This window comes from Brachypodium distachyon, chromosome 5 (assembly GCF_000005505.3).
Source record: "Brachypodium distachyon strain Bd21 chromosome 5, Brachypodium_distachyon_v3.0, whole genome shotgun sequence".
Lineage (NCBI taxonomy): Eukaryota > Viridiplantae > Streptophyta > Magnoliopsida > Poales > Poaceae > Brachypodium > Brachypodium distachyon.
In genome coordinates, this window is record NC_016135.3 from 14,843,567 (window position 1) to 14,857,354 (window position 13,788).

The following is a 13,788-nucleotide window of genomic DNA, read 5'->3' on the forward strand; positions in this document are numbered from 1 at the left end:
GGGGGATGAACCCGGCGAAATTTAACTAAACACGATGAAATTTAATTAAACACAGTGGAATTTAATTAAACATTGGTGATTTCATTACACAATTCTAAAACCAAACGAGCCGCACTAGTCGCTAAACCCAGCCCCGCCGCCTTTTCGGCCGCTTCCCTCGCGGCCTCACGCTGGCCCAAGCCTCGGCCTTGACGTCCGTCATGCTGAGGCCGAGGCGTTGGACCTCCTCGGCCTCTCGCTGGCTGGCACGCTCCGCCGCCAGCTGCCCCGGGAACTCCTCGGGGTCGCCGTCGCTCCGGTTCTCAAGCGCCCGACGCTCGTCCTCCTCCCACTCCGGCTCCGGCTTCGTCCGAATGAGCCGGACGTGGCCACTGAGCGGTGACGCACGATGCCGGGAGGAGGAGCCCGGCTCATCCTTGATCCACAGCCCCGGCGAGGGGGAGGCCCTGCGGGAAGAGCCGGAGGAGGCGCTGCCCGTGAGCATGAGTGTCCGGCGCGGCCAGTTCTGGTCGCCGACGTCCATTGGGGGAGGAGGAGAGGGCGACGAGAGACGGAGGGCAAGAGAGAGGAATGGCGATCACCGCCGGGGCCGACCCTTTTTATAGGCGGGGAATGCCGACCAACAGGCAGTGTGAACGCGCTGAGATGGGCCTTGGGAAGTTGTGGCGGAGCGGCCGCGTGGCAACCGGCGGGCATTGACCCAATGAACGCCATTAATCGCCTCGGGAGCCGAGGAGAAGCCGGTGAGAAACTGGTGGAGCGATTAATGGTCGCTGACAGGGTGGGGCCGCCACAATAACGCGAGCCGCCGGCGCCCCTGCTCGCCTCCCCGTGGGCTGGGTCGGCCTGGGGCGCCAGCTAACTTTTTGGGCCGCACCAGCACAAAAAACAATTTGAGGAGGCCGGCTAGGTCAGTTTTTTCTGCGCCGGCGCCCCCCAAGCCCGTTTAGGGGGCCGTTAGGGGGGACAGCTGGAGATGCTCTAATAAACATGCAATATGGTGAGTTGTCCTTACCCGCTAGCAAAGAGCCTTGCAACAAGGTCCACCAGGACCTGGGCATTGTCTCGTGCAAAGCTTATTACCTCATCACACAAGATCGTCGAGTTAGCCAACATTGACGTCATCTGGGGTCGGGACTTAGGATGCAAGGTGGCAACAATCCATGAAAGGGAACATACATGACGAAATCCTGCATCCACCAGCGGTTGCCGTTGGGGGTGGAAAGGGTCCAGAGTGCGCCTACTGATGGTTAATCAAGTTGATCGATATACACCAAATATGGAAAAGCACGGTGTTGTTTGGCAAGATTTGCATATCTTAGCTTAAACTAGAGAAGTTTGGTGTTCAATTGTCATGACCGTACAAATTTCGTTTTTCAAAACCGTTTTGAGGTATTTGTTGACAATGTGATGTCTGTTTGGTGCATGTGGCAGCTCAACTAGCACGGATTTATTTCTTTCAAAACTTTACTAAAGGATACATAATTCTCAGCGAGACTTAACGACTCTAGTCTTCTGCGAGGTCGTGCAAGTGCGAGGTCGTTGTAATTGGTGTTTCTAAGAAAAAGGCCAGGCGGGATATGTGTCATCCCTAACAGGGACGAAGGCAGGGCACACCCACCACCACCACCCCACACCCAAGTCCAAATCGCCCCACTTAAGTCGAATTTCTGGCTTCGTTCCTAATCCCTAAACCCCTAGTTTGTTCACCTCTTAATCTACAACTCTCCCAAATGGCCTTAAATATATGCAGTTTTGTGTTTTGTTTATTAAACCTGCAGTTTGTTAAATTTAGTCTTAGAAAGACCTAGAAACAAATATGAAGCGTGCGTTTGCAAGATTTATTAGCGTTCAAACCCGACCAGGGGTAGCTGCAAGACATGCGAGGAAAGAATGTTCTGATCACGCAGGAAATATCCGTTTGGATAACACCAGCTTCCTTTTCAGCGGTGATGATATCAGATAGCACGACCACCTCACAGGACTTACCGACTTACCATAATACCATCCACTGATTAATCCAGCGAGGCCCATTTCACCCGGTTCCATTTAGCTCAACGGCAGCGCGAACCCCTCGTATATACGCCACCAGTCCTGCGCTCAGCCACAACCAGGGATTTTTTAGCTGTGGGGTCTGCTATTATTCATGCATCCTCTCAGCCTGGGGTCAATTGCTTGTGGCCCTCGATCGTCGATGGGGATCTATAACCTCCCTTCGGCATCACATGAAATTGAAAGCCTGAAAGGCACAAAAGGTTGTAGATGGGGACTTGTGTTACTGTGTGGAGGAGACGGGGCTCTCGACGGGGCACCCCGCCGACTGGCCTGGCTCGTTGCCTTGTACGAACCTATGCGAGAGCCACATGTTTCCAAGCCTCTCTGGGACCAACTCACTGTCAAAACAAAACTCACTGTCTCTCCAGGCGAAACAGATAAGCTCGGTAGGGCGAACGACGCCCCTAGCGCTACACGCAACATTTTTTGAAGAATAGCTGCACTCGTTCTTTTTTTTTTAGAGCACGATGCACTCGACCATACAAAAATTGAGCGGAACTACACCTCAATAATAATGAGCCGGCGGTGTTTTTTAGGCTGTGGCCCATGGGGCGGTTTTCTCGGCCAGCCCATGTACGAGTTTTCATTTCCCTTGTTTGGCACTGATTGGGCCCACAGAATTGGGTCGTGGATTCATTCTCGTGTGTTGGATTCGAATTGGTTTACGGCTGCAATTCTTGTGAAAGCCGTCTGATGAAATCATGAAAGTCCCTGCTCTGTTTCTTTGTCTCTGTTCAGAACACCGGGTGAGGGTAGTGACCGCATTCGTACCACGACGCAGGAAGAAGTTGAAGTTGGCGATAAAGTTGGCATTCGTTTCCAATCTTTAGAATAAGTCAATTTCAATCTCGTATTCTCCTCATCTTTTTGGGGTATGGCCTTTGAACGAAACTCTAGGGAACGCTCAATTGCCTGACGTCTCAACTGCAATGGTGAACTCAGTGACATACACTGAAATGGATTGCATCTATTGTTCCAAACGATATGTTCAGAGAAGTTACCCTGTTCGGTCAAGAACCACTGCCAATCAAAAACACTAACTAACGAAAGCTATACGATGTTCTTTGATCCTGCCTCTCTATAAGGTCTGAGCCATAGCCCTCCTGCAGAATCCCCATTTTAGGCCGCAGACCAATGCCCAATGTCAGCAAGTATTACTGTCTTAAGCTCACCAGAGCTTGCCTTTCCAAGCAAACTTGACACCCTTTTTCTCCTCTCAAAGCAACCAGCCACACGTGGAACCGCATCAAAAGTCAAAAGAAGTGAGCCTCAAAGCTTCACTTGCAATTCTCCATAACCCCAAGTTAATCAGACATCGTTTTGACATGCCAAATTAATTGATACAAATGATGAACTGAAGTGGCACCACCGGGTGTAGCATTTTTGCAGCTGCTGTAATGCGGAAACAGCGTAGCGTAGCGAGGGGATCAGCGGGACCGCGCCAATCTCGAGGACCGGAACTAGCTAAACTACAGTCCTAGAGCAAGTCGTTGTTACCGATCTCCAGACCACGAGCGCGCAAGGTGTTTGTGGTAATGCACGGGACCAAGCTCCGGATCACCAGCCTCTCGCAGCCGCAGCAGCTCGGTGCGGCGATGGGCGGCGGCGCGGACGTGCACGCGCACCGGCCAGCGCGTCCAGCCCCACGGCACGCCAAGCTCAAGATGCTCTTCGTCGTCATCGTGACCAACTTCTTCTCCGTATACCTCTTCTCCGGCGCGTCGCTGTCGCTCAACCTGCCGGAATCGGCTCCCAGCATCCACCTCTGGGACTCCACGGCGCTGCTCCGGGACCTCAACGCCACCCGCGACGCGCTCTCCTTAGCCCGCGCGGAGCTCTCCCTCGTCCGTGCGCAGTGCGGCACGTCGTCGCTGCTCCTGGATTCCGTGCTCTCCAAGCTCGGCGCCGTCCACGGGGAGGACGCTCCGGCGGCCAAGGACTTCAACGGCTGGCCCGAGGAGCCCTCGGGCGAGCTCAAGCTGGCCATCGAGCCGCACCGTCTCCCCCACGGCTTCTCCGTCAACTTCGGCACCGACGAGCTCTTCCCGGGCCTCGGCTTCGCGTGCCGCAACTTCCAGGAGGACCTCACGAAGTACATGACGTACAACGCCAGCGCCGCGTGCCCCGACGACGAGGCCCTCGCGCTGCAGCTCACGCTCAAAGGCTGCGAGCCGCTGCCGCGCCGGAGATGCAAGCCGAGGTCGCCGGCTCGGTACGTCGAGCCGAAGCCGCTCCCGGAGAGCCTGTGGTCGATCCCGGCTGACACGACGGTCAACTGGACCCCGTACACGTGCAAGAACTACACGTGCCTCGTGGACCGCGCGCGCAGCCGGGGCGGGTCGTACGACTGCAAGGACTGCTTCGACCTGGCGGGCAAAGAGCGTCGGCGTTGGCTGACTGACAACGGCGGGCCCGGGTTCAGCATCGACGGCGTGCTGCGGTCCAGGCCGCCGGGGACGGTCAGGATCGGGCTGGACATCGGGGGCGGCACGGGCACCTTCGCGGCGCGGATGCGGGAGCGGAACGTGACCGTGGTGACCACGACGCTGGACCTGGACGCGCCGTTCAACCGCTTCGTCGCGTCCCGTGGCCTGCTGCCGCTGCAGCTCAGCCTGGCGCAGCGGCTCCCCTTCGCGGACGGCGTGCTGGACATCGTGCACTCCATGAAGGTGCTCAGCAACTCCGTGCCGGACGCCGTGCTCGAGTTCGCGCTCTTCGACGTCTACCGGGTGCTCAGGCCGGGCGGCGTCTTCTGGCTCGACCACTTCTTCTGCCTCGGCACGCAGCTCAACGCCACCTACGTGCCCATCATCGACCGCGTCGGCTTCCGCAGGCTCAGGTGGAAGGAGAGCAGGAAGCTCGACCTGGGCGCCGAGAGGAACGAGTGGTACATCTCCGCGTTGCTCGAGAAGCCCATGACATGATCGTGCGCCTGCATGCCTCGTTGGTAATTTGTTTGTTGCTTCTTGATTGGTTTCTTTAGTTCTCTGTTTTGGGTGTGGAGAATTCTAGCGCCGGTGAGCGTGCTGAAATGCCGAGATTGTGGCAAATGTGTTTTTTACATGGTTTCTGTGACATTTACAAAGAAATAATCTTGTACAATTTTGACATAACACTTTCCTGCTACGCAGCAGCATCGTGGTTGTCGGATGTTGTTACCACCGCAAGTGTACCAGTTAACATGTTTAGAACAACAAATATACACCCATTAACTTGGTTACATGACCTGGTAAGTGGTAACAGGTCTCGAAGAGCAAGACTGCAAGACAGTTTCACTTGGATCAGATTTTTGAGATGTCCCATTACCTGCTGGCTGCTACAACTTGAGTCACCAAGCTAAAATCTAAAAGCATCTATTCCGGCATCCATAACATCACCAATAACGCAGGCAACTGTTAGATGTACGTTCGATACGGATGAAAGTCCCAAAACAATTCCATGCACAAATTTGACATATCAACAGCCAGTGCCAGTGAAATGCTGTCCCGCCTCTCATCAGCATCACTATGCCCCGGAGAAAAAAAGAAGCAGCTGATGGGCATCATAACAAAAGGGTGTTACGGTAGCATAACATGGTTTATGCTTGCACCAGCAGACTACCTAAATGTGACTCCCTAAATCTTCATACGAGGACTCCCTACTATAGATTCCCTTCCCAAATTTGCCATCTCCCCAGCAGACTACCCAAATCTCACCCCCTATAATTCATTCATCCATATTTTATTCATATGTTTCAACCGTTTTTGTAAAACATCTATATTTCAAACGACTTGACTTGAAATTATATATTTTAAACGCTTATAATTTAAATCGAATAGTTTTATTTTATATTCATTTAATTAAATAAACTATAATATTATAATTTAATTCTCAAACGGCTATATTCTGAATGGCTATACCTCCAAACGGCTATATTTCCAAACGGTTATATTTCTTGGTTTACATATATGTGGAGCTTTGAAGCCATTGTCCATTCACTCTCTACCACACCTCTCAGTCTATTCACTTTCTACCACACCTCTCAACCTCCTCTCACAAAAATGAGTCGTAGCTTACTTTGGCAATACGTGAGTTCGTCGTCGTCGTCGTTGGAGGAGGATGTGGAGGAGGAGGATGAGGAGGACGAGGACGACGGCCATTATAAGCAATTTACTCAGAATTGTATATATGATCTGATCTCATGAAACAACAACAAAGATCTCTGATTTTCCATTGAAACACACTAAAAAATTATAAGCAATTGTATGAGCTGATCTCATAAAACAACAACTAAATTGATCTACCAATTTACTCCAGTGCATTCACGAAGAAACCAAGCTCCAGTGCATTCACGAAGAAACCAAGCTCCAGTGCATTCACGAAATTATAAAGCAAGTTTCTCTGTCTCTGTTTCTTCCCAGCGCCACCGCGAGGCCGTCCCTTCTTCCCAGCGCCACCGCGACCCCTCCCCAACCCCCAGCGCAGCGCCGCCGCGAGCCCATCCCCATCCCCAGCGCCGCCGCGAGCCCCTCCCCAACCCTAGCGCCACCGGTTGCCACAGTCGCCGCCGCCACTCGCCTCAATCCGCCGCCGCGCGCCAACAGAGGAGAAGACCGCCGCCGCTCGCCTCAACCCAGCGCCGCGCGCCAACCAGAGGAGAAGGGAAGGGAAGGGAGCATACCTTGGCTTGGCGGGAGGAGGGTCGATTCCGTTGGCGCGGCTACGATGGGGACTCCCGACGCGCCGGACGACTCTGAGGGCTCCCGATGGGGATTTGAGGAGCGGCTAGGTTTGGGTGGTTCGATGGGGCTTCTCCTGGAAAGGTATTTTTGCCCAAAAGCCCTAAATATGACTATAGGGAGCCATTTGAGGGGTCTGCTGGTGATGCTCTTACAACAAGACATATACACACCCACCCATTGAAACAACAAACTGCCCAGTTGGTGAGCAAGTATAATTTTTTAACTAAAAGAAAAGACAAACATATAGAAAAAGGTGTCAATGGGCAGGATTAAATGTCTAGAAACACACCAATAGGACTAAAACAAGCTGAAATCATAGGCAAAACATGGACTGTCACATGAGTAATGGCATTCAAGCCATGATCTTCGCAGACCTCATGTAAAGACTGTCCACAACCTTCCCAGCATTTGCAATATTTTCAAGTGTAGCAGGGAAGATGGCCTCTGTTTTGGTGTCCTCAAAGATAATGAGGCAACCAGCACCTTGATCCAGAGTACCCGCGAATTTCTTGTCGAGGATCATCTGAGACAACTTCTTCTCCACATGGTCTACCGGCAATTCAATCATCTCTGCGATATGCCCAATCTCCACCCGCAAGTAGGGCTCAATCAACCTGCAGAGATTCTGCTCCAGTAGAGTATCATACAGAGAAGAAAGATGCCTGTGCACAATAGGGTCCTCCTCAAGCTGCGCTTTGTAATCACGAAGGGCTGTTTCAAAGTACTTGAGAGATCTTTTAGAATACGCATCGGCTACAGCTTTCATAGCATCAACATCAGGACCTACATACTTCAGGCTAGCCTTGGATGAGATTATTCCGGCAACATCATCAGCCTGGTTAACCATTATCTTGCACAAGAGCATGTATTTCAAGCTGAAGATGGCTCTTGGGTCTTCCAGTGCATTGAAAGCCTCGAATGCTTCAAAGAAGTAGCTGTAAGCAGTTTTATAATCCTTTTCTTCCGCATGAAGGATTCCACTCTGCAGATCAATGGTGCCCTGCTGAGCTGGTGGAACATATATGGCATTCACCGCTGTTCTTGCAGCGGTCAATGAAGCTTTGGCCTTAGGCAGGTTTCTCAGAGAGAAGTGGAGTTTGCTCTCCAAAAGGTCAATGTCCACAAGAAGCAACTTGTCATCAAGTCTCCTGACTTCCTTGATAAGATCAGTGAGGAGGGTCAGGGCTTCAGTGTACTCCTGATTATCTAACAGAAGAGCCGCTAACCTTGCCTCCACACACTGCCTGACGAACGTACGTTTCTCTGCACGGGTCCATTCCACCATCTCCTTGCAGAGCGAGATCTGAAGATCAGATGTTCCTGGAATCTTGGCGACAGCATCAATGATTCCACGGACTATTTTTGCAGTCTTGGCCTTAGGAATAAGTGAGAAAAATGGCCTGAGCTGGGTCAAAAGATTTCGCAGCTCCTCAGCACGGTTCTCTTTAGTGAGGTAGTTTGTAAGGTTAGTAATCGCAAGTTCTTTTGTTCTCAATGCATCTGCAGAAGAAGAAGGGTCTTGGATCACTTGGTAAAGGATCGAAATAGACTCTGAAGCATCCTTAGCCTCCTGCGCCTTCGCAATTGACTCGGTGGTAGCAGGAAGGTAAGACGACTCCATTGAAGAAGACATGATCACAGCCTGAATTGACAATAAAATAAAAGGCAAAGTTACAGAGTGTTATAGAATATGAGAATGAACCAGAAATTGCAAGAACAAAAGGTAGGAGGGATTTCAAAGTAAAACATGGCACTACATAACGCAAAGTGAATGCATGAATTTCCTTCAAGATGGCTGTGTGCATCGATTGATGCAGAGGCCAGGGACTCCTCCCCTTTTTGAAAAAAATAATCCTTCAAGATGCGTCAAATCAACTGATAAAAAAACAAGTGGGCATGCATGAAAGACCAATCACTACATATAGCATTTACTTTAGTGATATTAAATTATTAACTAAGGTCTAAGATTATCTAGAGTAGCTAAATATGTAAACAATCTTGATCATTACAAATTAACCCATATATGATATATACCTTGGCAAAAAATCACATACAAATTTTACTTGTGTTTCAATTTAAAACTTGAATATTTCATAGGTGATATTACCATGTTATTTATATTTACAGGATAATTCCAACAGTGCAACATTGGACAGAATCATATGTCTCAAAAGCTTCCGAGATCGAACTGGACACCATATGCTGGACATGGAATCATCCGGGGTGTTAAGGTAGCATAAATCGAAATAGATATGTGTTAATTTCAGCTAGACTCGTTGCAATGTTGTGTTAGCATCAACTACTTTGGTGAAACGTAGTGCCACCAGTGCCTCTTCTAAATCAGTATAGCCAACAATTACCCTTCACCAAGCTAGGTCACAACAGAAATTCCTAATCCTAATTGCCATAAACAAAATCCTTTAATCCTAAATCTCGGAATAAACAGTCACAAGGCATGGGTCAAGAGACTTGCAGTAAGCATTAGGCGCATTTTTGTGGAGTAACAAAGTCAGCAGATCCAACTGCCGTCAGAACTGCACCTTGCCTTGTAAATCCGGAACAAACTCTAACCCGTTCCCGGAAAGGGTTTTTTTGGATTAAATTGCTGTCAGCATAGGGAATCACAGAACAAAACTCTGAGAACAATCTAATGAGGTTAGGGTTCGTTACCCGCAGAAGGCGGTGATCCAAGTTGCCCGGATGGATCTGTCCAGTAGAGCGGAGGAGAAGGACGACGACGACAAGAAAGGAATCCCTTCGCGAGCTTCGGTCTAACGGGCAGAGCTCGGCGACGTTGGCGTGAGAATCTGAGACGAACGGAAAAGAGCAAATCGCCGCTGGAGGAGGAAACGAAGGGGTGCGGCGTAATTTTGGAATTTTCGGGGTTGTTTCCCAGCAAAACTGATGCGGGCCGAAATGAATGCTTGGCTGCTTGCTCTCACTAGCTACATTTAGACCCAACGTGCAGCGGGCTACTGACTTATAGCGTGAGGAAGAAAAAACACGCCTACAGGCATCCTTTTCTCCTGCTCGGCCATGAATTGTGGCCCAAGTTCGGATACTGTTTTCTTTTTCAGCCTACGCGGCTCGTTCGCTCGCCGTTTTATTATTGATCGTCTGATCTGATCTCTAGTCCCATTACGTTCTTCACTTTTCGTATTTTTCCAATTTTATTATTGATTCAAACATTTTCCTTTTTATTTTGCAACAAATATATGAACATTTTCTGACATATATGAATATTTATTTTTAAGTATGAATACTTTTGAAAATCATATAGTGTTTGGAAACTTATAACATTTCTTTGATTTTTCATAAAAAAATTAGAGATATATAACCATTTCTTTTGATACTCACGAACATTTATCCAGAGGGGTCCAACAATTTATAATAGATGTTCAACTTTACAAAAAATGTTCGTAAACAAAGAAAGAGGAAACATAAAAAAAGGGCCCATATAAGGTCGAGCCCATGGCTAATTTTTTTTAAATAATACGAATTTTTTAATCATTTTCGAAAATAATACGCGTTTTTCAAAATTTACAAAAATAATGCGGCCTCGGCCCGGGCGAGGCCGAATGGGCCCAGTCGGCCTGGCCCAAGCCGATTAGGCCCAGTCGGCCTGGGCCAGGCCGACTGCAGGCTGCCGGCCTCACCCGCGGGGCCCCCACGCACCAGTCGGTACTGGCCCAGGCCGACTGAATCCCAGTTGGCTTCGCCCAGGCCGACTGGCCCAATTGGTTTGGGCCAGGCCGACTGGATTCAGCCGGTTTGGGCCAGGCCGATCGAAGTAATTCCATTTTCATTTTTTTCTGCCCCGATCCGAAGTAATTCCATTTTTTTCTTCGGATCCTTCCGGTCTTTTGAACTAAAATACTCGACAACATGGATAAAAGTAACACGCCGAATCCGATTGGAAGTAATTAGTCTTCGCCGTTAGTTCGTTGCATGATCAACGCATACACGGCCGAGGCCCATTTTTGTCTCGAATCCTTGCGGTTTTTTGAACTTAAAGACTTGACAACTTGGATAAAGAGTAACATATATCGAGAAATTGCTGGACAATTTCTGTGTCGATTTTTTGCGGTTTGTTTGAACTGAAAGACTTGACATTTGGATAAATTAACATACGTCGATAATGTGCTGGTTACGGCACCAAGGCACGAGTAAATTAACATACATTGGTAATACCGCAATTGGACATAATTAAAGATAGCAAATACATAGAAACACAAGCACTACTGAGTCCACTTAGGCCATTTTCCGCTCGTATCGCCACGTTCTTCTGCAGCCTTTGCCACGGCGGCCCTTTCTCTTTGCCTCTCCTTTTCTGTCTCACGAGCATCCTTGCGCCTTCGTTCCTCCTCTTGCATCTCAAGCACTTTCTCCCTGTTTTTCCTTAGTGCTTCGTCAATCCAACGACGTTGTTCCTCCCTATGCTCTTTCATCTCTCTCTCTTGCTCCTCTTTCTCCTGGGCTGCAGCTTTTTCCGCACGCTTCTCCACGTGAAAACGATGCCATGCATTTCGGGACCTTGTTTTGATCTCTTCCACCACCCAATCCGGCATCTCTGTGTCAATCCAACGATACCACATGCATAGGGGCGGAGGAGACTACAAAAAAGCCTACTGTTACAAATCTGATATGACACAAAAAACATGTTTTAGAACACCTAAATGTGCTTACAGGTGGTTCATACTCATAGTTCGCGCACATGAAAAACCTCATGCCCAGCTTATCTGAAAAATCTGTCACCTCCTTCACCGCGCACATGAAAAACCTCATGCCCAGCTTATCTGAAAAATCTGTCACCTCCTTCACCTTACATTTGCCGCACCAACACCTGAGATGTTCCACCCCCCGAGGCAACATCGCATCTTTCATCCTCCTCGGCCTCTCGCCCTGGTCCGAGCAAGGCAAACTCATTTGGGGACACTGGAATATTGGAAAAAACAGTAGTGGGAAGGATGCTTGGATGACTACCGGAGATGAGGTATTTATAGGCTCTCAAACTCATTCTCCCGCCACCGTTTCCCTCCTCTTTTTCCTGCCTGGTTTTCCCGCCTCCTTTTCGCGCCACTGTTTCGCGCCTCCTTTTCGCGCCACCGTTTCATGCCTCGTTTTCCCGCCATCGTTTCCCGCCTCATTTTTGCGCCACCGTTTACCGCCTCCTTTTCCCGCCTTCTTTTACCGCCACCGTTTCCCATCTATTTTAAGTTGTCGGTTTTAATTTCAGTCTTTCTTTTGCATATGTATTTAAGTCCTGTCGTTATTTATATGCAAATGTAACTTGAATAAGAATGCGAAAATTAGTAACATGTCTCTCTCATACATAGGTAGAAATATGTCTCATACATAGGACCTAAATCCAAATATCAGGCACGACGTCTGGGACGGTGTTCCGGGGGTGCCTGTGGCGTGGTCCAGCCATACCTATGAGGTGGCACTACGTTGCGCTGAGGAATCACGGACCCATCCTCACGATACTGTGTATCCTCCTGTGTGGGGTCTGGTGGCGGAGTACTGAACATCCAACTGTGTTGGACAAAATAGTCATCTCCTTGAGCGTGATCCTGCTCACTACCCCACGAGGGTTCGGACAACGACGACTGATGCCCGTAGGCTCCTGCATGTGTGAAAGTACTTAGCATTACAATTGTGTAGCAGTCATGATAATGAACACAATAGATAGAAATATACATACCCTGTGGCTGGGTCTGTGGACGAAACTCGAAGTTCATCCTGGGACTCTGCTGGTGCTACCATGACGAACCTCCAGCCTCAAAAGAGGGCTGCTGCTGGTGCCACGCCGAACCTCCAGCCTCAAAAGAGGGCTGCTGCTGGTGCCAATAGTCGAAAGAAGACTGCGGCTGGTGCCACGACGAACCTCCGGCCTGCTCAAGAGGAGGTCGCCTGGGCGTCGACTACTCTGGTAGACGTGGACGCGGGTGGTGTCGGGGGTGCGGTGCTTCCTGCTGACGTGGCCGCTGCTGGTGCGTGGAGTGACGAGGGGGCCGTACGGACGCCTGGTGGTGAACGACGTCGGAAGTGCGGGTGCCCGTGATAGCCGCGTAAACAGAGCGTAGCTTCTCCTCCATTCGTCTAAGCCAGGACCGATGCGGCTCCCGTGGTAGTAGAAGTGGACCGGTCGAAAGCGAACGTCCATACACAGCGAACTCGGCCTGTAAATCCTGTGTCAACTGAGCCTGCAATTGGCACGAAGAGTATTACATATATATGGCAAAGTACGTAACAAACACATGCATTATGTTAAGAGAAGATACTTACCGCGTGCTGTCTAGAGCCTGAAGTAGACTGGCTAGGTACATATCTTGCAAACTCGGCTCGGCTATCTCCTGGGGGTGAGAGTGCCGAATGATGGTCAATCGGGTAGCTGTCATGTACCTCTGCAAATATCCGTTGAATAGATCGAGATCAAAGGCCGCCAATGGCCAAACCCGTGTCGTCGCAGTCTCCCACTCTGTGACGTACGACTGAACCCTCTGCAGCCACTGAGTCTGGGTCCTGGTACTTCCCTTCTTGGTAAACCTGAGATCGCAATAGAAAGTTGAACAATAAATTCTGGACAATTCAGGACGACAATCATAAATTGGAGAACTACACATACCTGTGGACGACCTGTGGAAGTGGATCCTCCATCGGTGGAGGAACGACCAACTGGCGTGCCCCAAACTGCCTCATGACCCTCTGCTGGGCCATCTCCTCCACGCAGACGTCGAAGATGATCTTTGATTTTGTCATCCAGTAAGCGTAATCTCTCGTGCAGACCGTGGACATCCTGCCAGGGTATCTATCCTCGATGGAGTCCTGTGTGTACGGCTCCCAGACAACCGCCTCAGAGTGCAACACGTCGAACTGCTCGTTGAATGATGGGTAGCAATTCCTGACCTGATCGTGTGCAAAGCGTCTCTGTAAAAAAAAGAAGTTAGCTTCATTCATGGTTTATGTAAACTAATGTATGAATTTCACATTCGACATACCTTGCTACGTG

At 49.6% G+C, this 13,788-nt stretch overlaps 2 protein-coding genes across 2 annotated transcripts; one reads left to right on the plus strand and one right to left on the minus strand.

The window, feature by feature from the left end:
• The first annotated feature begins 3,189 nt into the window (after positions 1 to 3,189).
• LOC100830081 lies at positions 3,190 to 5,275 on the plus strand. The gene is made up of 2 exons (XM_003581225.3): positions 3,190 to 3,317; positions 3,434 to 5,275. Exon 2 carries the CDS (start codon positions 3,591 to 3,593, stop codon positions 4,977 to 4,979), a length of 1,389 nt encoding a protein of 462 aa, XP_003581273.1. The 5' UTR covers positions 3,190 to 3,317; positions 3,434 to 3,590; the 3' UTR covers positions 4,980 to 5,275.
• Positions 5,276 to 6,899: 1,624 nt separating this feature from the next.
• Positions 6,900 to 9,729, minus strand: LOC100826401 (26S proteasome non-ATPase regulatory subunit 11 homolog). The gene is made up of 2 exons (XM_003579784.3): positions 9,447 to 9,729; positions 6,900 to 8,418 (listed from the first exon to the last, which is right to left on the minus strand). The coding sequence occupies exon 2, from the start codon at positions 8,407 to 8,409 to the stop codon at positions 7,129 to 7,131; it is 1,281 nt and encodes a 426-aa protein (XP_003579832.1). The 5' UTR covers positions 8,410 to 8,418; positions 9,447 to 9,729; the 3' UTR covers positions 6,900 to 7,128.
• Between the last annotated feature and the right edge of the window lie 4,059 nt (positions 9,730 to 13,788).